This window comes from Bombus pascuorum, chromosome 1 (genome assembly GCF_905332965.1).
Source record: "Bombus pascuorum chromosome 1, iyBomPasc1.1, whole genome shotgun sequence".
Taxonomy (NCBI): domain Eukaryota; kingdom Metazoa; phylum Arthropoda; class Insecta; order Hymenoptera; family Apidae; genus Bombus; species Bombus pascuorum.
Window position 1 is genome coordinate 33,782,833 of NC_083488.1, and position 21,457 is coordinate 33,804,289.

Below are 21,457 nucleotides of genomic sequence, written 5' to 3' on the forward strand. Positions count from 1 at the left end.
ATGTCATATGGTAAAGTCAGTCAATTGACTAGCAAGTGTGTTTTTGTCTGGGAGTCTGGGGTGATCACGTACGCATCTGCACATACCTATAAATCAGTGTTTATTTTTAGTAGAGGTTCCGAACATTTTCAAAAATACTTGTAAATACGTGTGTTATACCTAAGAAATGTAGAGATAACTACTTAATCCGAGTGTGGAGAATCCTTCAGTATCAGTTATACAAAAATTCGGGATATTAATATCCAAAACTACCTCTTTATATGGTGAAAACGAACTCTCAAACATAAATACATATACATGTGCATGTATTCGACAGAGCCATGAGCTTCGATAATTCGTTTACTTGGCTTTGAATGTGTGAATCTGTCACAGTATATAAATCAACTCTCCGATCAAATCAGATAATAAACTAATCCGTCGCATCCAAAATATAGATAATGTGCTTAAGTTACCTTTCTCGAAAGTAAATAGCTTTTCAACAAGGTCTTTAACTAAACAAAAACAACATATTTGAAATTTAATAATAGCGCGAAACTTGTGGTATTATAACAATATATTCCTTAAGTCAAACTATCGTTTTATATTTTCTATTGTTTCGTTGTAATTATTTATGAAAGTCTTGATTAGTTTTAATTGTAAAAGTCGAAAGTGGTCACGAGAATATCCTGAAGATTTATTTCGAACATTACGAAAAGTACTATCGAGTGATCCGTATACGTGTATATGAGTCCCGGCATAGTGAAACAGTGTGCTGGTTTTTAAAGTTTCTTTTAGAAAACATTGTATACTGATTGTGTAAGATGCATATAGCATGCAAATGTTTAAATGTGTCCATAAAGTCCAGGGGCACCGAACTGCAGGTCAACATCAATGATATTGAATTGACACCTGAAGAACAGAACGACGGTTTCTTTCAGCAGGTAAAAATTTTTCTAATAATTATTATACATTTTTACAAAACACTCAATTTCAAGACGAATTCATATTCTAATAACAATTATTATTGAATGTTTTAGTCTCAGAAACTTTCCTATATAAACGAAATAATAAATTTTAAGAAAAAATTTGCAGTAAATAGCTGATAAAATTATACAATAAGTCATAATATTTACACATCTCTTAAGTCGACAATTTAAGTATAGTACATTATAATAATATAAATCTCCCATTAAAAATATTTATCTGCTTCCAATAGAACCTTGCATCAATACCAGAACTTGAAGGTATTACTAAGGAACAACCAGGTTTGGTAGAGATAAGAAATATAGGATCATGGGTTATTCACCGTTGTTACAATTGTTCAATATATACTCATGCTGTGCATAGAGATTATGGTGCTGCTTTAGTTCTTATTAATACTGATATTGTTGTGAGTATTACATTATTTATAATTGTTAAAGAATATAAACAAATATCATATATTCTTTTGTTATTCAAGTATATAAATACTTTGTATTCTTTTTGTTACAGACTTCACCTGAAGAAATAAACAAATTAAGGTCTAATCCAGATTATAGTCCAGTGTTTAGAATAGTAATCGCTCATAATACTTTGGATGAACTTGATTATTTTCAACAACCTACCAAATTCTCTGGTAAATTGATATATTAATTAATTAAATATAATTCAAATAAATACCTAAGAGAATAACAAATAATGATATATTTTATTCTTTGGTGTATATATAAAATGCAAACTATATAAATATTTTTCATATATTTTAATTCATCTGTCCAGTGTCACAGTTACCTAATAATGTACAAGTGGCTTTGGGTGGTCTCCAACAGCAGCTTGAAGAAGCTGTTCAAAGACAGTCTACAGAAATAGAAAATAAAATTCGTGCTTTTACATCTGAACAATATCAATTGTTAGAGCAGTTTCGTGAAAGAGCTCATAATGAACATAGATTATTGAGAAGGTTTCATTTTATAATATAATCATATTTTTACTTTAAAGTTATATTTTTAGGTTTTATACGTATTTTTTAAAAATACATATATGTTTCAGGCTAATTTGTAAAGGAGAAGAAATGAATAGATTAACAAATAACATAGAAACTCCTCCTACAACTCCAGACAGTTTTACAACCAGTTTAACTACCTCTACAACAAATACAGTAAACACATCACAAGTAGTATCAAATGAGACGAAAATTATTGCAAATTCTAATGTTAAATATGAAACTGGTGCTAAACATTCTCCTAATCTTCTTGTTGTATGTTTTATATTTTGTGACTTCTTTTATTGTATATCCATGAATAATTATAGTTATAAAATTTATTAATTGTTTAACATTTTTTCAGAATGGTAGCATAGATAAGAAAGATCGAATATACATATACACTAAAGAACCAACTAGTTTTGACACAGAAGCTTTATTTCCTTTGGAAGGAATGGAAGACACTCTTAATACTGATCAAGTTCAATCTTCAGAAGAAGGATCTGATACAGACGGTTAGTTTAACTCCCAATTTATGTAAATCTTAATTTCAATGTAAAAAATTTAAATAATGTTATTTATATTATACTTAGATTCAGGACAAGATGAAGGTATTCACATGCCAAGGGGACAAAGAGGTGGACATCCTACATTAGCCAAATCGTTACCAGTTAGTGTTCCATCTTTTCCATCATTTGTCCGTAAAACAGTTCAAGATGAAGATGATGATCAGGTATAAATATGTATAATATACAGCTATTCTTATTGGCAATAAAACTATTGATAGTTTTATAATATTTATTGATGCGTTTGCATATGTATAAGTATCTTACAAGACAATATATTTTTACTTAAAACAATAAAATGCTATTTCAGCTCTCAAGAGATCCACATGATCCACATAACATTCGAGCATCGATTAAAGCTTTAGCAAAAAGCGTTCATGGTGATACAGTATTTGGAGATTTGCCACGTCCTCGTTTCTCTACTCAAATCTGACTTTGCAATATTTTCAAAGAAAGGGAATGAATTCACGTTAAAACTTCAATATAAATATAAAGTACCTATTATTCATAACTGTCTTTCAATGAATGCTACAAGAGTTTGGTGTAAGCAAAGGCAGAATAAACATAGAAATATACGAAATTATTGATATTTCGCGTATATTTTGAATATATTTTAAGATAAAATATTATTTCAAATCTTAGCTTTGTTAGTATATTGAGTTCATAAAAGAAAAAGATTTTCATACCTGCATATACTTGAGGCTATGTTATATAAATGTGCTATATATTTGTTACTGATTGTATAACGTAGGACGTAAAAAAGAGAAAAAGATATTTAGATTTCAAGAATCAATCCAACGTGAGATTTACGATGCCATATCTAAAGTAAAATCGTACTAGAAAGAAAAAAAAGGGCAAAGAAAGTTTTTTACTTATCAATTAGTGACTAAGCTATTGAAATAATTTTACAATAATAGTTATTATTTTTACGATGCATCATTATTATTAGATGTAGAATAATTGATTATAAGTTACGCTATATTAACTTCATATTACTCTTATAAATTGCACTGATGTCATACATAATGTTTTATTACATTAATTCAGCTCTTGATACTTTTTTTGCATGTAAGAGAATTTTTTGTTAAATAATATTTTTCTATGGTAACTGTTTGTAAATTACTGCGTTTGATTCAACTAAATTTAAATAGTAATCGAAGATGTTCGTTCAAAAAGTTTAGATTTCCCTCTTTATTTATTATGTTGTAATGCATTTGTTAACACGTCTATCTTTTGATGAATCGAATTATTAACAGAAAAATTGTAGCATAAAAATGTACTGCGATTCAAAGAAACACTTTTGTTATAATATATATACATATATTGTTTTTGTAAACACGTATACGAAGACAGTCTTAGAAGAATATATATATATATATGTCTATGTTGATATTAAAAAATTGTATGTGAGACATACAGATAAAAAAATGTTTATAAAGAATTTCGTTTACGTATGTTTTTGTACGAACATATAATGATAAAGATTTCAATAGATATTTTTACTTTACTTTTATATTTTGAATTCGCTTAAAGTCACTTGTTGTGTTAATTTTTTATAGATTTATATCATTGATTTTTTAAGGTTTGTAATTTTTGTACCAGTTAACAGTATCATGTGATAAGCAACAAATTACAAATTAGAAACAATTAAATGAATTAGTACAAAAGCCTATGTGACTCTTTTGATATGTAATGCACAGTTATAAAGTTGTATATGAATGTTCTACTGATCAAATTGTAGAATGTGAGAAATGCTCCAAAAAATGTCAAAAATTCTCTTTATCACATATAAAAATTGATTAATGAAAATAAAATGTTGCTGTACGAAAAATATAAAAGTGTATAATTGAATTATTATCAATATTTATATTCCAGGATTATTCACACTACAATTATGACATATCTCAACTTTTTAATTCTTTATATACAAAAATGTACAAGAAAAGCACGTTGAAGAGTATATCAAATCATTTATAAACTATTTTACCAAAAAATAATACAATAAATGATTCTTTTTTTTTAATTTATGAAGGTTAATGTTTTTACGGTTTTCTAATTAAAAACTAAGATGATGTGTGTATATTGTACAATTTTAAATAAACTGGTAGGATTGTAAGTCCTATAAATAATTTTTTATCATCAGATTTTTAATTATGTAAGTAATTTAATTGTGAACATAATACTGTACCACGCGGCGTATATATTTATTCAAGGTTGGAAATTAATTAAGAAATTAATTAAACTTGATTTCCAATCAATATTTGTATAAACAAATTTTAAATTACATATACACAAGTTAAATGTCATCAATGGGTAATAGAAGTTTTGTTTTTTCCAGCAAGTTCCATTTGTGCAGCAGCTACAGATTTCATACCCTCTTGTACAGCAGTTAAATTTGCTTTCCAGGCTGCGAGTAAATCGCGTAGTTGCATCCACTGTTGTTTGCCAAATGTTCTATGCATGGTACTTGAAATGAGAACTTTGCGACCAGCTTGATCCATACGAGCTCTAACAAGTTTCGTTTTCAATACTGAAACATAAAAAGGTGGATATTTTATATTCTGTTATATGCTTCATAAATATAAATAACACCACATCAATTTAATACACAATATAAATGTCGAATACTTCGATAACTTAATAAAAATGTAATTTCACTAAGCCAGTACTGATTCGTTAATATACCCTGTATACATTGCCTCTATTTTATAAAGAAATTATAGAGATTGATTTTATTTATGCAGGGTAATTGTACATTCTTTGTATGAAAACAATATTTTTATAATTGCATATATATATATATGCAATTAATATATATATATATATATATATATATATATATATATATATATATATATATATATATATTCCAATTACATTGGAAGCCTTAGTAATATAACTAATTGTATATTTACCATCAATAATAAAACTTTCTACTTCATCTTCATTAATTTGTAATTCTTCCTGAATTGTATCAAATGACATTTCAGGGTTTGTTTCTGCTAGTTGCATAAATGTTAGTAGTCTCATTTTTTTCATGTTTTGCTCATGATTTAATCCTAATAAAAAAATATATGATTTATATTTTCAATAAATTCGTATTTCTTATATCTTTTATCAGTTGTTTACATACCAAGTTGATGTTCTACAAATTCCTTATGATGTTGATAAAAATCTAAGTATGCAGGTAACTTGTCTTGTACAAAGACAAGAAGTAAATCATGAATGAGTTCCCCTTCCAAGAATCTTACAGGTTTTAATGCTAACAATGGGTCAAGCAGGAATGTATTTGGATCTGCCAATGCAGCTAAAATGCAACGTTGTGCATCTTCTCTAGCTGCAGAAGCATTTTCTGCTGTATAAGTACCTAAAAGTTCTACCATAACAGCAGCAGCTTGTTCCCTATTATAGTAATAATAAAGTTTCATGAAATATATTGCATTGTTAAATATAATGTATCATGTAATAAAATTTTATTTACCCCTGTTTGCAACTTAAAAGTACTTCATGAAGTAACCGAAGTAATTTTTGCATTTGTTCATTTGATGGTGGAAGTGATGCAAACTGTTGCTTTAATTGATCTATTCCGCCATACACAGCTTTTACTTGATCCACATTGCGAGCAATTTGAACTAAGTGATAATAGACATGATATCTCATTGGAGAGTCATCAGGAAGAGATTGAAATAATAACCACAATCTGAGAAAATATTTTAAGAGTGTTATATTTTTATATGAAAGAATTAGTAATATTACTGATACTCGTGTAACTTACGCTTTTAGACATACTAAACCAAGTTTATATCCAGGAGCTTTTGTTAATTTCTCACAAAATGCTAATATTAAATTTTCTGCACGTTCAGTGGGGATCTAAATTAAAATGTATGAAATTAATTTAAAGATACTAAGCTGTCTAAACATATGTTAACTTATTATAATTTAAAAATATATAAAATATTTACCACAATCATAATAGATACAATGTCATTTAAGACTGTTTCTATTTCGCTTTCATTTCCTTCCTTGAAGCAAGCTTCACAAACACCAATAATTTTATGTAAATCATCTTCTATTCCTTTAGGAGATTTTTCTTCACTTATTTCAGCTCCCAAATTCTTAAAATATATTCTTAGTTCTTGCGCCTAAATATAAAACACTAATTTCAAATATATTTAATTTATCAAAATTTGTTTTAGAGTCTATTCTGTCAGAATATATAAAATGAAACAATAATGAGAAGCTACAGAAAACTGAATATAACCTATACTTTTCATTTAAGAGTGGTAATAAGGACGCTATTTGGATTTTACATAAAGTTTTCTTCGATTCTTAGATATTTAATATATTTTTATCATCAACTACCTGATCTTCTAAGGGTAATTCCATAAAAATCGGGGGAACTTGCATCTTGCCGAATATTACCACGTTTCCTCAATTGCAATCACGACACAATCAAATACAATCTATCAGAAAAGAACTAGTTAGTCAAAGCTTGTTGTTTTCCTCATAATAGCCAACTATATAACAGAAAGTTTCTTTGATCCTTTACTTACGTTTGAGAAGAAATTTAGTTATCTCCCGCACGAGTTATGACCACGGTCATGGTCACCCAGTACAAGTGCTGCACCAAGTGGCCAAGTGCTGCAAAATCTAGGAATTTATTCTGTTTAGTTCCAACAGGTTTCACTCTAGTATATACAAGGATCTATAAATTTTCTATTAGTACTTTTGACACGAATGAGGTTCTGTATTTTGTCGCCACTCATCGGTAGTCCACGCTATTAATTAATGTCCTCACCTACCGTGTATCCTGTTTAGTATTTGACAAACGTTAATAAGATAAAATATTAAAGTGGAATAATCTGAGATAAACATGGGGAAATTAAACGTGACGATGTTACGATATTTAACAAAAGATGATTTTCGTGTTTTAACAGCGGTAAATATATGTTATCAATTGTCTGTAATTAAGTTAAGCACAATTGAGGGTTATATTCAAAATTTCGGGATTTTTATCTTTTAATGTACAATATGTATTAAAAGATGAGGAAATAATTGTTTAAAGGGATTCTCGAATCGAATCATGTATCGTTATTTGTACAATGTGTGTAGCTTGTGTTAGAAAATTATGTTTTCCTATTGATTGTTATTTTTAAATTGAAAAATAGTACTAAATTTATTAAACGTCAAGGTTAGGTAGTGCTATTAAATTTCATTAAACAGCTTTTTTGATATTTATCATTACAGATTGAAATGGGAATGAAGAATCATGAACTTGTTCCTGCATCACTGGCTGCGCATATAGCAAATTTGCGTTATGGTGGTGTACATAAGTTGTTGAAGGAACTATGCAAACATAGGCTTCTCAGTTATGAACGTGGGAAACAATGTTAGTTCATTTTGAAGATCATTTAATTAATATAATACAATATAATATAAATTTTGATAAAAATTTAATTTAAGGGAACTGCAGAACAGAGATAATATGTATGTGTATATAAAATATTTTCTTTGCCTTTTTAGATGATGGTTATCGTTTGACAAATGCAGGCTATGACTATTTAGCCCTAAAAGTTTTGGCACAAAGAGGTATTATTGCTTCTTTTGGTAATCAAATTGGAGTAGGAAAAGAATCTAATATTTATATAGTTACTGATGACGATAGAAATCCAATGTGTCTAAAACTGCATCGATTGGGAAGGACTTGTTTTAGAAATATCAAAGGTAAGAGAGATTATCATCAACATAGAAAATCGGCATCATGGTTATATCTATCAAGAATATCAGCAACAAGAGAATATGCATATATGAAAGCACTTTTCGATAGAGGATTTCCAGTACCTAAACCAATTGATCTCAATAGACATTGCGTTGTTATGGAGCTGGTTGAAGGTGGACCTCTGTAAGTAAAATTATTATTATTAGTAACTTTTATATCATGTTATTTTGGACACAGTGTGTATAAGACAGTTTTGTTTTAGATGTGGTGTATACAGACTAGATGATGTCGAATCGTTATACGACGAATTAATGAATTTGATTGTAAAACTGGGAAATCACGGAGTTATTCATGGAGATTTCAATGAATTTAATATTATGATAACAAATAGCGGAAAACCCATTCTTATTGATTTTCCACAAATGGTTTCTACCGAGCATGTAGATGCTCAAACTTATTTTGAAAGAGACGTAAACTGTGTTCGTGATTTTTTTAAAAGACGGTTCGCTTACGAAAGTGAGTTGTACCCGACGTTTCAAGATATTTCGTAAGTTACGATAAAAGTGCAAAAACAAACGTTAAATAAAATATCAACGGTAAAAGCTTTGCAGTTTAAATTATACAAATGGATTTATCTTTAGGAGAGAAGATTGTATCGATGTAGAAATTAAGGCCAGCGGTATTACAAAACAAATGGAAAAGGATCTTTTGAGGGAAATAGGCATGGTAAAAGTTGAAGATGAAGAAATTGAGGAGGATTGTAACGAGGATACGGATGAAGAAATTGAGGAGGATTGTAACGAGGATATGGATGAAGAAAATAGAAGTATGAATAACAGTGGAATTAATTATTTACAACTTCAAGTCCACAATTCTGTGAGAAATGAATTTATGTGTATATCAAAGAAAACATCCGAAGACTCAGAAGCAAATGAGAAGAAAGACTCAACTGTTTTATCTGCAGAAGATCGTATTTTAGAAGAAGGTGTAAAAAATATCGATATGAGTAAGTCAGTGGGAAACCTAATAGGCAAGAAGTCATATGATTTAAATGTGAAGCACAACGAAGAAATAACCAATTCGCTTCTTTTTACAGAAACATATGATTCAGAAGATGATGACGTAGAAAAATTTAATGATTTGGAAACTATGTACAGTAGTACCACAGCTTCAACGATAGACCCTGAACTTATTAAGAAAAAGGTGAAAATAGCTTTACAAAAACGTGAAAAGAGGGAGCAATCCAGAAGAATTCTCGCGAAAGGAGAGGCAAATGCGACAACTAGAGTTAGAAGGGAGAATAGGGATACGATTAAACAATCAACAGGGATATGGGGGTGGGAATAAAAATGATACACTTTTGCTACTTATTGTAGATGATTTATTTAAAAATAAAAAACAACAAAAGTAAAAAATAAAACAAAGATAACAAATAATATATTTTTACTAATAAAACTTCGATCATTTCTATATTATACTTATTTCCCTAAAAGAATTTATTTATATATAGCATAACGCTTTTAAATATCTAAGTATTCACTGCAGTATCAGTAAAGATTAGGACCATTTTCCATTTTAAGTAACTGGCAAGATAAAGATAACAAAAGAAAATGAAATTAACATAAGAATGATTGAAATTCAAGTCATTGTCCTAGTATATGCCACTGTATATTTATTAAATGTGACACGTTTTAATTCTTCGACATATTGTTTCTTACATAACATTCGACATAGCAGAGGATACAAATCTGTATCATTCTTTGCACTATTTACACAGACTCTCTCTCTATCTATCTATCCATCTATCTAGCTATCTATCTATCTATCTAGCTATCTATCTATCTATCTATCTCTCTTCTTTCTCTCTTTTTCTCTTTCCCTCCACCCTGATTACATAAGTGTTAGATGTATAGTGATGCTTCATACATATCATTAAACCTCTTAATAATCATCTACAAATATATAATTGGTTTAGCAACAGAATATATTTGGAAGAGAGATTCGAATATCAATATTGTCGTTAGAGATACATTCAAATATAGACGTCCATATATATTTAAAATAAGTTATTAGCGATTTACGAAAAAAAGTTAATTAAGAGAAGAGATTGCGAAATGATTAATCTAATATATTATGCAACTTGATGATTGAATCTATGTTTTCGTCGCAATTTTCGGTAGTGCATAATACAAACAAACTTTAAATATTTATACAAGTTAATTTTATTTATCCATAAGGGTGCAATATGATTACAGGTTATAGATATTAAGATCTTTATCGGATGTCATGAAAATTTTCGGTACTTTTTATTCATATAGTAATGAGAGGATTAGGTAGAAACAGATCATTTTAAGAAGAAATGTAGCATTTTGTATGTAGTGCGAAATTTGCATTAGGCAGATAAGATAGTTTGAAGTTAGATACGAAGGTCAAAAGTTGCTTATATTTCGGTAAACATTAATTTTGTTTATATTTGGAAGTTACAACTGTTCGTTTACATTGGTGTTAACATATTTTACTCGTACTTGTATTATACATATGTACATTGGGACATGTTTGGCGATTAGAGCAGTTAATTTTTGCGTTTCGTTTCTACAGCATAGAAATGTCGTACTTCCTCGAGAAATAATTTTCAATTTTAATTTTAGATTCATATACACACGCATATAGAGCGAGTCAATAAGAGGTACTACTTAAAATACTCGTTACCTAGTGGCCTTATCGAAAAACGTCATAAACGAATCGTTGAGTTTAACGTATTAAGGATAAGGAAAGACTGGAATTGTTATTCTCGCGTTTACGTTATCTTTGTCTTTCGTACGTTAAATTTGATAGATTAAAATTAAAATATCTGCTTTTCAGTATAAATAAGTTAATGCTTCTTTTTTTACAGAGAATGTTCATGTATACGGTGTCTATAAAAAAACTGAAGGTCTACTTGATATCTCAGAAAATATAAGATATAGAAAAATACAATTGCATCATTAGGTTGCAATTAGGTAACGAGTTATTTTAGATACATTACATTAGTACATACTTTTTATTGAATCATCCTGTATATATAGAATATACATTTTAAAAACTATTTTTGGGGGAAAATTATATATTGTTTTATTTATTATAATTATTTAATACCAGATACATATCTATTATAACGAACATCATAAGATTTTAATTTTGCAATCTTTGAATTTTATATTTACTATAAGTGTATTATTTTGCAATGGATCAACAATCTTGAACTTTGAACCGAATCGACGGAGACTGATTGGAGGTTTCGCTTCAAGGGTCGTTTGATTCGAGAAGAAATATTTCGAACAGACCTGAATATTTTACAAAAACCTTGCAGAGTGACAGAAACGGAAAAAATATTTGTACGAAGATGCGAACAAGACAAAAGTAGTTTATCGAGAAAGTTCGTCGAGCACATCGATATTTTTTAGGAGAGTGAAACGATTCCACAGGGTACGAATGATAAGGTTGCTTGTTATGATGATCGCGGTAGCTAGACTGCTCATATATAAGCCGCGCACGCTCTTCTCTTCTAGTTGAGTGTCATTCTAGTGCTCTTCGTGGTATCTATTTTAGTATAAATCGTATTCTTCGATTGCTACAACGACTTCTGCTTTTTTATCATGGCCAAAGACAACCTTACAGCTATTCTCTATGGTATCAACGATATAAGACTGGTCAGTGTTACAAATTTAGTAATAAATTATGCAAATACCCCATACATATATGTATACTTAAGTATCTAATATCAGATGAATATCCTAAATATGAAATATTCACTTGTGAACATTTCTTCGTGAATAATCGCGATTTATTTACGCGAACGCGTAATGGGACGATTATCGAAATGTTTTAATACCTTGTTAATGTTACCCTAAATATATAATAATACGTAAAATAGCTGAGCCGCGTATCGTAGTTTGTCTCTCTCAATTTCGTTAAAGTGTAATTTGGGGCAAACGATTATGCCGATTTAACTTGTTTCTTTGTCTCCTCTACTATTACTTGAAACGGTTACTACCGTTGATATAATTAACATATGGAATGGACAACGAATAGGGACGAGACAAATCGCTTGTGCACGTACAAGGACAAACTTCGCTATTTTCGTCATTATTCTTTCGTTATTTGCGATTATACTCGGGGTCAATCTATTTCACGTTAAGTGCGCATAGAATGCGCTCGCTAAAAGCTAGCGCATTATTGCTATTCTAACGTTATATCGTTCCTATTTTGAAACGATATCTTATTATATCTAAAATCGAATACACTCGTTATCATTTTATTCTTATTTACCGTTTTGTTTGTTGTTACGTTATAAAAATAATTTAAGAAGTTTTAGAAAATTATGTTTAATAAAATTTCAAAGTTGAACCAACGTTACAAACCATAAATGCTATCGTTGTATACGATTGATAGCTATAGTTCTTATCTTTTTCCATTATAGGAACAAACTCCGATCGAGGAACCTGCCGAAGATGGTAAGAGCTTTTTCATTTCATTAAATGGAAGTACAGCAACGTATAGTCGAAGAAAAGCGAATGTTTATTATGCTTTTTTCCATCATTTTCTCCGCTTTAGAGGTACTCTTGCAAATGGGTTGCGTTGGAATTTGTGGTTCCGATGTTCATTATTTGGTAAATGGTAGAATAGGTGACTTTGTGGTGCGGAAACCTATGATAATAGGTCACGAATCTTCTGGAGTGGTTGTCAAACTTGGAAAGAATGTAAAAAATTTGAAGGTACGTGAGAACGAATAAGGAATGTTATTCTAACTATTAAAATAGTTTTTTTAAGATAATAGTAAAAAAAGAAAACAGGTAGTTTGGTGTCATGTATGTATGTGTCATTCAGTCCTCAAGTTACATATACTCCATACGCATGTATGTAGGTATATGTATACATAGTAGGTAAAAGGATAAACGGTTCGAAGAATTGTCTATTGCAATTTGTATTTTAACGAAATTCGGTTAAATATCATTCTTCTACACCGACCGATGTTTAATAAATATCTAACTTAGATCGGTGATCGAGTAGCTATCGAACCCGGGGTATCCTGTAGAATGTGCAAATTCTGTAAAGGAGGACGTTACAACTTATGTAAAGAGATGGTATTTTGCGCTACTCCTCCGGTACATGGCAGTTTAAGACGTTTCTACAAGCACGCTGCTGATTTTTGTTTCAAGTAAGTATACGTGAATACATTTTTATACCTTTATCGTCCTATAAGGATGTATAGATTTTTATTGTTTAATTGAATATATATATATATATATGATTTAAATATTTTTAAATGATATTCGACCTGTAATAATTGAAATTGTCCGGTTACATTACAGATTACCGGACAATGTGACGTTAGCGGAAGGAGCACTACTGGAGCCTTTATCGGTCGGTGTACACGCTTGTAAGCGCGCGAACATTAGTATCGGTTCAAAAGTTTTGATTTTGGGAGCCGGACCGATCGGTTTAGTATCGTTATTGGTAGCGAAAGCTATGGGAGCCAATAAAGTCGTTATCATGGGTATGCTTCTTTTCTATCGTACGATCAATTGAGAATCGAGGGTTTTTATATACATACATAAATATACGTAAAAATAAAACGTTTGCAATTTACAATTTACGATAGTTACGGAACGATCTGCTTTAGATCTCTCACAAAATCGATTAGAACTCGCAAAGAAACTTGGCGCTGATGCAATATTATTAACGAACAAGGAGGATAAAGAGTCAAAAACTGCGGAGAAAATTATCGAGCTCTTGGGCGAAGAACCTGACACGACGATCGATGCGTGTGGGGCAGAGTCAATGATTCGATTGGCGATTCTCGTAAGTCTTCCATACTTTTTGTCCATACGCGCATCTTTTCTTTCTTATCGACCGATTTTTCAATACGAATCACCGTTGATATAATCAATTAGATGTAATAGTAATATCGATTAATCGAATAAATATACAACACGTAGAGAAACGTGGCGAAATAAAATATACGTATAATAGACGCACCTATATACTTATCGTGCGTCACATGCAAATTAAGCGTACATGCCGTGAATTTTTAGGTGACCAAATCTGGTGGAGTGGCAGTTTTAGTAGGAATGGGAGCACCGGAAGTTCAAATTCCATTGATGAACGCACTTGTAAGAGAAGTTGACATTAGAGGTGTATTTCGATACGCGAACGAGTACGTACAAATATTTTTCATTTTTTTGCCGATAATAGCGTACTCGCTATTACAGCTGTTGATACACGCACATGTTACATATCGATTGCCGATGAGTTTTTAGTTTCTACGAACGAACGTAATTAAACTTAAATTTGCAAAAGAAACAATAACTTATTATTACTTTCATTGGATGAACAAAGAAACCACATAAGTGTGTAAAGTAAGGAATTAAACTGTGTTAATCTCCTTGGTGTTGGTCATAGCTTGATTGACTTTTTCTTTGTACTAATTAGGTTCTACATTGAAACGAAGAATGAAATGAATTAAAATTTGTTCAACATGTTACAAGTTACTTTTGTGAATGGCGTTGATCTTGATTCCACGATATTTAACATGTTTATATGCACATGTATCGTTAAATGTATACACACACAATGTTAATGTCATGTAGTGTTAACAGCAGCATTTTAAAAGATGATGTCTTTTGTTCTGTTTTTTAGTTATGGCGATGCGCTGGATCTTTTAACTTCTAAAAAAATCGATGTGAAGCCACTGATAACTCATAATTATAAGATAGAGGAAACCGTTCAAGCTTTTGAAACTTCCAAATCCGGACAAGATAATGTCGTTAAGGTTATGATACATTGTAACTAGGAAAGTAAATGACGAACCAAAGGGAATTAATTCTTAACATCACAAGTTGCAATAACCGTAAAATATGCGTGTAAGAAATTGAAAAATAGGCGATATTATTAATATTAAGACAGTAGTAAGTCTTTTATAAGGCATTGTTATCGGTCATAATGAGATTATTGACAAAACATAAATGAAATGTATGCTTTTTGAATTTCCGAAGCTAATGATAATTAGATTTCGATAATTCGTATTTAGTTACGCTCTGTATATACATGTATGTAGGTACATTTTTTAATTAAATGACATATGTACATATATATAATCATATACGTTATGCTAAAGGAGCATTACATTGTACGCGGCAGCAACGCGTAGACACGAATATTTCTTTCTCATCGATGTATTTTAAGTACTTTAACATTTGACGATCGATATGATATAGAAAATTATCGTTATTTTTATTAGAATTATCCTTTAAATGTCTGCTTATTAGTATTTTTACTATTGTTATTAAAATACTAGTCGTACATGTAGCCATTGACAAAAATTGGAATTTTTACGATTAAAATCAATCATACGATCGTTTGTTTCGTTCGATTCAAATGTATCTATATGTGATTAACATTTTATTGTAAATCTAAATGTATCGCAAATAAAGTTCCCGGAATACGCCTGTATGCCTAATATAGCGTAGTATACGCGCAGACAGGTAAACATTTTCGTAAATACTTGATAAAGAACAAAATTCTATTACATTCTGTCTGTTAACAATCATTCGAATAAATGAAATTCACGCACGCTCGTCGAAATTGTATAAGCGTTGATCGATTTTGGTAGGCAAAAGTAAATAAAAATAATACTTATAAATCGAAAAAATGAATATGTTGGCCAAAGTATCGTCAAAATGGAATGTAGAGATGCAAGATGAAAGGTATATTGAGCGCTGCTTTTCAACGGTTTCAATGAATCAGAAGTATTAGCGAGGAGAAACTTAACCATCTGTGATATTGTCTGCTAACAATGACACTGCATGACTTCTTCTATTAGCCTTCTACGTTACCCGAGTGGTACTCAAAACGTACAGTCTGTTTTCGAGTTACTCTCGTATTTGAGTTTCCTCTTTTGTCGAAATATGCAACACGTACGTACTTAAAGATACGCGTCGGTAGTCTATTTTAATTTTACCAATTTATACACAGTGTAATCCATTAAACGATCTTTTCAATTTCTTTGAATTTTACTTTCAAACGTTTCACGAAGATAATTTCCTTGTTAATTTGGTATAAAATATATACGTACGATTTTATGCTGATATTTTCAAAATAGATACACACTTGACTCTTATCGTCTGTAGGAAGGTTCCAGTGATTTGGAGAGAATAACCAAGTAACGATTATCGACGCAACCGTTTGAAAGAAGATTTCCGATTAAAAAGAGGGAAGGGAGGAGAGAGGGGGGTCTGTGACTGGGAGAAAGTAGCGCGTTCGAAGAAGCATCGAGTGATGCATTATTGGGGACGGTTTGATAATTAATTAGAGTGGCAGTCGGGAATGTAAACAGAGATATTCAGTCGGACGAGGCGAAGCGGTAGATTTGATTCGGCCGGTTGGAAGATTTCGCTGTATGTATTCGGTTTGGTCTTTGGGGCAAACATAATCGACGTCGATGCGTTTCCCTTGAGAATCGGCGCCAACGTCACGTCGATGTCGACATAGTCCTGAATGGCGACGAAATGGACGTGCGAATAGTGCTTCTCCTAAGCCACGAGAAGCGAAGCTTCTCCATCAGCCAGAAGTTGCCGCTCTCTGCTGAAGCAATCGTACCAATGGTTGTCCGATCTTTTGTCTGTTTACATATGGTTGGCCATTTTCGTACGCGCGCGGGCATACATATCTATCTAACGATAAATATACGTACATACATATATATATATATATATATATATTACCATTTGATGGTAAATGATTACATCAGAACATTTTGCAAGAATATGTTGTCGCGTTATCGATCATCGCTAGATTCGATTAGCGCTATTAACGTGTAGAGGTATTACATACATATGTATGTATGTATAAGCGTATGCAAATAAACGTATCGTTCGTGTCTCTATAAGAAGTTTAACTTTGCAAAGATCGCGATTCCAAAAATTCGATCACAAGTCGTGACGTATCCGAGAAAAATACAGGGACTTTGATTCGTATCGTAATGGTAACTTCTGCGTAAAAATACTGAACACGAGTACTGTTTCGTTTGATTCAAATAAATAGAGTTCGTATCTAGTTATTACACGATATGTATCACCGTCTCCTTCTATATTATCGCGATAACCGAGTTGGCTATGGATCCGCAGTTAAGTAGATGTACATACATTCCGCGTCGATTCCATTTTATTATCGTCTTGTCGTTATTGCATTGCATTTCGCGTAATATTTCAAGGTACGAGAGGAGATACAAGTTGATCGCTGACACGATCAAAAATAAATAAAGATGCAAAATAAAGATTGGTGACGGTGAAATCGATAAATATCGATGGAAAGGAATCGTATTTAGGGCTGAATCGGTGCGAGTCGATCAGAACTTGTGCGATCTTTATACGATATCATTTCTATTTATACTATATTATTTCGGTGTTTAAAGCTAAACGTGAAAACAATCGATAGACGGTTCGATCGTCAGGCGATGTATCGGGATCGCGTTAATGGAATCAGTTGGAAAGTAATCCATTTTCCCAAGACAAGAAGCAGGCTGTAGCGGCGTGCTCGTAATTGCGTTAGAGTAATTACATATGTTACAGATGCGCGAATAGCACTTTTCCAAATAATAACAGCAAATGGTATCTCGCGTACAGCCTGTTTACGCTGTTAACAGGAACAGTCAGCGCGACGATTAGCCTTCGAATTGCAAAACAGTTTTAAAGATTTTCTTTTAAAACTCGTAATTCGTTCGTCCCGTTGACGTGGAAATCAAATCGGTCGAGTACGCTTCTGAACGGTAAACTGATCATAAATGCGTCTCGTAAACGGTTTTTTCAGACGAATCGTTTATATAGCTAAGAATAATTAACCGTGTATTTGCATTGTGCGAACGTTCGTCGAGCTGATAATCAAGATAAAGAATCCGTTGTACGGCCACTGGTTACGATCATGGTCATGCGACGACGAGTTATCGAGCAAGGGACTTTCGAAGGAAATTCCAAAGAAAACCGTATAGGAGAGCGGTTATGACTACGACTACGGCCACCGTAGAGGCGAGTATGGTAGGAAGAACGGTGTGTGTGGTATGGAACTGGTAAAGGACCAGTAGGGTAGGGATATAGATGCTGTGAACGGCGAGCGAAACCCGGAAAAGGTGGAAGGGTGGTAGTTATCTCGCGAGTTCGCGTGGGAGGTCACGTTGGATAGAGGGTAGGTGAGGCGACCCACGACCTTCGACCAATCACGATTCTAGCTTGAAACTGGGCTGCCAATGGGGACGCTGTCGGGGTGACCTCGTGCGCGATTCTCCTTGCACTTTATCACCGAGAAACCACCCCCATGAAGTTGAAAGGTGGAAGCTCACCTTTCTACGGTCGCACGCGCGAGACAACGCGCTCCCTTCGACAGAACCGATCGAATCGGCCGAAATTCCCTCGTCGGATCGTTTCTTTCTCTTTTCTTCGCTACTTAAATACGATTCGATCGATTTTCGATATTCCGCGCCCGTTCAAATTACGCGCATCTTTTATATTTTTATAAGAAACAGTTGAAAAAAGAAAGAAAAATGATACGAAAGGGCGAAGCGAGAACCGGCAAATCGACTTGTCGTTCTATCTTTGTCATTCTCGGTATTTAACTACCGATGATCTTGGATCAGAGAATAAAAGAACGCGAGCGTACAATGCCTATCATCCGATGTCTATCGCGTTCATCGTACTTTCGTATCATCGAGCCTCGACGAATCGAGTAGCTGGACTTCCGAACGGAACGAATCGTCTCCTTTGCAGCGTTTTTATTTTTCTCCGTACCAGATACTTTGTCGCATCTCGTTGAAATAACTTGTCACTTCTATTGGTAGGAAGGTAAATCGAGCAGAGGAGGATGAATTGAAAGGATTTATCTGCGTACAAGGCGATTAAGAATCGATAGAGAACGTCGCGTCCAGAAGGTTCTCTGGAGGTACGATCCGACGTTTCATTAGCTTCTTAATGCGTCCGGTATCCTGCAGGTCGTTGTTGCGCTCGGGAAGGATCAACACTTTTTTGCTTCGGAACGGCAACGATGCGTCAGGGATATGGCTGTTATGTACGTGCCGGAGTGACTGATGAACCGTCAGCTAATTACCTCCTCTATGTGCCCCGTAATACGAACGTATTAATAACCTGCATTTATATATCCGTGAAAAATGACCGCTTATCTCGCTTCACGAACATAAAAGAACATTGTTGGTTGCTATATCTAGAAACGCGTCAGGAATACGAGAACCGGGTCGAGTCTCTTTCACGGTAAACGAATAACGATTCCGAACGAAAGCTATTTTCATCGTCGTAATATTGTTTTAGTACGTACGAATCGCGTGAAATTTATCTCGCTGTAATTGAAATAATCGTTTGTTCGTACGTATATGCACACATGTACGTACGCACAGTGGATTTCTCTTATTTAGTCGTTCGATTCGGAAAAAGTACTTAATAGATTCGAAAAGACGTTCTCAAAGATCAAAGCATGCGGTGCGCGAGCGCGTTCTACTTTGGCTTTGACTGAATAAAAAGCGAGCTTCGCGTTTTTTACAGACGACTGCGCTTAGAAAGTGACGAGAGATAGAAAGTTGAACGACCACCACCTTGGTCTTAACCGTAATCCCGAAGAGTGACGAGCGTCAAAGCAACGCAGGGATTCTTCAACGACATTACTACCCTCTATGTCGTCTTCGTTCTTTCTCCTTCTCTTTCTCTTTTTTTCCCCGGTTTTTTTTATCTCAGGGTTTTAATCGCAATCTCTACTTTTCCTCGTAAAATTGTAAAAAAAAAAAGGAAAAAAAAAAGAAAACGAGAGAAACGGGAAAAGAAGAGAAGAGGACAGAAACTAATCGACCGATTACGATCGATATAATTACATACCCGTAAGTATAATCGAGCAAGTCGATTCCGTCGATCAAAAAACGTAGTCACGTTCGATAGCACGTAATCCGTAAATCAGTGGATTTACTGTTACTACGGTGGAAGCACTTTGGAAATATTAAACGGTAGCTGACGCAGGAGCGGCGCGCGTTGGTGTGTCGAACGTGGAACGTAGGGCGTAAGAGATTCGCGACAAAGCTGCGGCAAGTTCAAAGCATTCCTAACTCGGTACTACTGCTTTACTCACGAGCATTACTTTAGCACCGTTCTTCTCCCATCGTCGAACGTTTCATCGTCGAACCACCCATCTCGAATCTCGTTTCGTCGAGCTTTTACCGATCGTCCAATTTGACGAGCCTCGAAACGAGTAGCGATTTCAAACGTTATACGAAACAACCATGTAAGGAATGTATCGGCGATGTGGAACGACTTTTATGGAAGTTGAATGTCGTCGTTGCGCCAAGTTCAACGATTTAGCGAATAAAATCGAAAAATATTTTTCAGCCAGCAGCTGTCGACCAGTGGTTTAGAGTTTAGAGCGTTCTCGCGTAGATTCCAGCTACGACTCGTAATATCCCGGATATGCGTGTATCGAGCGGTGTGGACGACCGACCGGAAGTAATTAGATCCGCATACAATGCTTCTCCGGGAAGGGTCGATTTCTATATCGAACAGATTTTCGGAGACAATAGTCAAGAACCTAACGACGAATGATCGAGCAGCGACGGGGGCGTCGGATCGACAAGTTTTATCGTGCTTTTGCCGACGAATTCTTTCGTTCGCTCGAAACCTACCCATCAAATTTACGAAAGGGAAATTTTCCAAAAATTTGCCCCTTCTTCGAAGCAGCTTGGTGTCATTGACGCTCTCTTTTTCCCTTTCCCTTGCTCGTTGCTTCCCTATTTCGTCGTTTCTTCAACATGAAATATCAGGAGAAGAAAAATCTCCCTGTCGCTAACTTTTTATCGCGGACGATTTTCGCGCAAGAAATATGAATTGTTAATAGGAGGTAAAAGCAATTTTATGTTAGTCTACGTAACGGCGCATCGATATATTCTTAAACAGCGGTGTTCCCCGTTGTTCGTCCCGCGGCAAATCGAGTCGGGCCGCGTCGGTTCGCGCGGACTATGTAAATCGAGCCGATATCCCATCCACCACCATTCGCATACATTAGTTTTTATTTCGTTTCGCTTTTTCTTTCCTTAAGTGGTCATTTTCATAAAAGGCTGCTCGGTTACTTTCCTTGGCGGACACTCTCGACAGGGTAAAGATCGTCCTCGCGTTACCATTCTCTCCTTAAAATGGAATCACAAAGTACAACGAG

At 33.3% G+C, this 21,457-nt stretch overlaps 4 protein-coding genes across 8 annotated transcripts; 3 read left to right on the top strand and 1 right to left on the bottom strand.

Moving 5' to 3' along the window:
- The first annotated feature begins 91 nt into the window (after positions 1-91).
- On the top strand, positions 92-4,343 carry LOC132911960 (uncharacterized). The gene is made up of 8 exons (XM_060969028.1): positions 92-920; positions 1,196-1,369; positions 1,471-1,594; positions 1,738-1,918; positions 2,008-2,215; positions 2,304-2,454; positions 2,533-2,672; positions 2,816-4,343. The coding sequence occupies exons 1-8, from the start codon at positions 801-803 to the stop codon at positions 2,936-2,938; spliced, it is 1,221 nt and encodes a 406-aa protein (XP_060825011.1). The 5' UTR covers positions 92-800; the 3' UTR covers positions 2,939-4,343.
- Positions 4,344-4,742: 399 nt separating this feature from the next.
- On the bottom strand, positions 4,743-7,063 carry LOC132911973 (eukaryotic translation initiation factor 3 subunit M). Of its 2 annotated transcripts, none has more exons than XM_060969032.1 (7): positions 6,868-7,063; positions 6,468-6,647; positions 6,281-6,375; positions 5,987-6,205; positions 5,639-5,907; positions 5,421-5,564; positions 4,743-5,035 (listed from the first exon to the last, which is right to left on the bottom strand). In XM_060969032.1, the coding sequence occupies exons 1-7, from the start codon at positions 6,910-6,912 to the stop codon at positions 4,812-4,814; spliced, it is 1,176 nt and encodes a 391-aa protein (XP_060825015.1). In that variant the 5' UTR covers positions 6,913-7,063; the 3' UTR covers positions 4,743-4,811. The 2 variants fall into 2 exon arrangements, with proteins under 2 accessions (XP_060825015.1, XP_060825024.1); XM_060969041.1 differs by having other exon boundaries at positions 6,468-6,661; positions 6,868-7,061.
- A 159-nt stretch (positions 7,064-7,222) lies between these two features.
- Positions 7,223-9,660, top strand: LOC132911859 (serine/threonine-protein kinase RIO2). Of its 3 annotated transcripts, XM_060968878.1 has the most exons (7): positions 7,224-7,444; positions 7,753-7,894; positions 8,029-8,407; positions 8,487-8,771; positions 8,866-8,956; positions 8,993-9,230; positions 9,321-9,660. In XM_060968878.1, exons 1-7 carry the CDS (start codon positions 7,379-7,381, stop codon positions 9,569-9,571), a joined length of 1,452 nt encoding a protein of 483 aa, XP_060824861.1. In that variant the 5' UTR covers positions 7,224-7,378; the 3' UTR covers positions 9,572-9,660. The 3 variants fall into 3 exon arrangements, with proteins under 3 accessions (XP_060824843.1, XP_060824861.1, XP_060824850.1); XM_060968867.1 differs by having other exon boundaries at positions 8,866-9,230; XM_060968860.1 differs by having other exon boundaries at positions 7,223-7,444; positions 8,866-9,660.
- Positions 9,661-11,743: 2,083 nt separating this feature from the next.
- On the top strand, positions 11,744-16,267 carry LOC132911985 (sorbitol dehydrogenase-like). 2 transcript variants are annotated; one of them, XM_060969053.1, is made up of 8 exons: positions 11,744-11,913; positions 12,684-12,717; positions 12,818-12,978; positions 13,258-13,421; positions 13,576-13,760; positions 13,866-14,065; positions 14,299-14,420; positions 14,903-16,267. In XM_060969053.1, the coding sequence occupies exons 1-8, from the start codon at positions 11,860-11,862 to the stop codon at positions 15,054-15,056; spliced, it is 1,074 nt and encodes a 357-aa protein (XP_060825036.1). In that variant the 5' UTR covers positions 11,744-11,859; the 3' UTR covers positions 15,057-16,267. The 2 variants fall into 2 exon arrangements, with proteins under 2 accessions (XP_060825036.1, XP_060825044.1); XM_060969061.1 differs by having other exon boundaries at positions 11,745-11,913; positions 13,887-14,065.
- The last annotated feature ends 5,190 nt before the right edge of the window (positions 16,268-21,457 follow it).

Excerpts from the sequence above, each read along its gene's own strand:
- LOC132911859 (XM_060968860.1), top strand. The coding sequence starts at position 7,379 with ATGGGGAAATTAAACGTGACGATGTTACGATATTTAACAAAAGATGAT. Across the intron at positions 7,445-7,752 it reads ATTTTCGTGTTTTAACAGCG|ATTGAAATGGGAATGAAGAA; the intron begins GTAAATATATGT and ends TTATCATTACAG. Across the intron at positions 7,895-8,028 it reads TTATGAACGTGGGAAACAAT|ATGATGGTTATCGTTTGACA; the intron begins GTTAGTTCATTT and ends TTGCCTTTTTAG.
- LOC132911973 (XM_060969032.1), bottom strand. The coding sequence starts at position 6,912 with ATGCAAGTTCCCCCGATTTTTATGGAATTACCCTTAGAAGATCAG. Across the intron at positions 6,648-6,867 it reads AATTACCCTTAGAAGATCAG|GCGCAAGAACTAAGAATATA; the intron begins GTAGTTGATGAT and ends TTTTATATTTAG. Across the intron at positions 5,565-5,638 it reads ATTTGTAGAACATCAACTTG|GATTAAATCATGAGCAAAAC; the intron begins GTATGTAAACAA and ends TTTTTTTATTAG.
- LOC132911985 (XM_060969053.1), top strand. The coding sequence starts at position 11,860 with ATGGCCAAAGACAACCTTACAGCTATTCTCTATGGTATCAACGATATA. Across the intron at positions 11,914-12,683 it reads GTATCAACGATATAAGACTG|GAACAAACTCCGATCGAGGA; the intron begins GTCAGTGTTACA and ends TTTCCATTATAG. Across the intron at positions 12,979-13,257 it reads AGAATGTAAAAAATTTGAAG|ATCGGTGATCGAGTAGCTAT; the intron begins GTACGTGAGAAC and ends TATCTAACTTAG.
- LOC132911960 (XM_060969028.1), top strand. The coding sequence starts at position 801 with ATGCATATAGCATGCAAATGTTTAAATGTGTCCATAAAGTCCAGGGGC. Across the intron at positions 921-1,195 it reads ACGACGGTTTCTTTCAGCAG|AACCTTGCATCAATACCAGA; the intron begins GTAAAAATTTTT and ends TGCTTCCAATAG. Across the intron at positions 1,595-1,737 it reads ACAACCTACCAAATTCTCTG|TGTCACAGTTACCTAATAAT; the intron begins GTAAATTGATAT and ends TCATCTGTCCAG.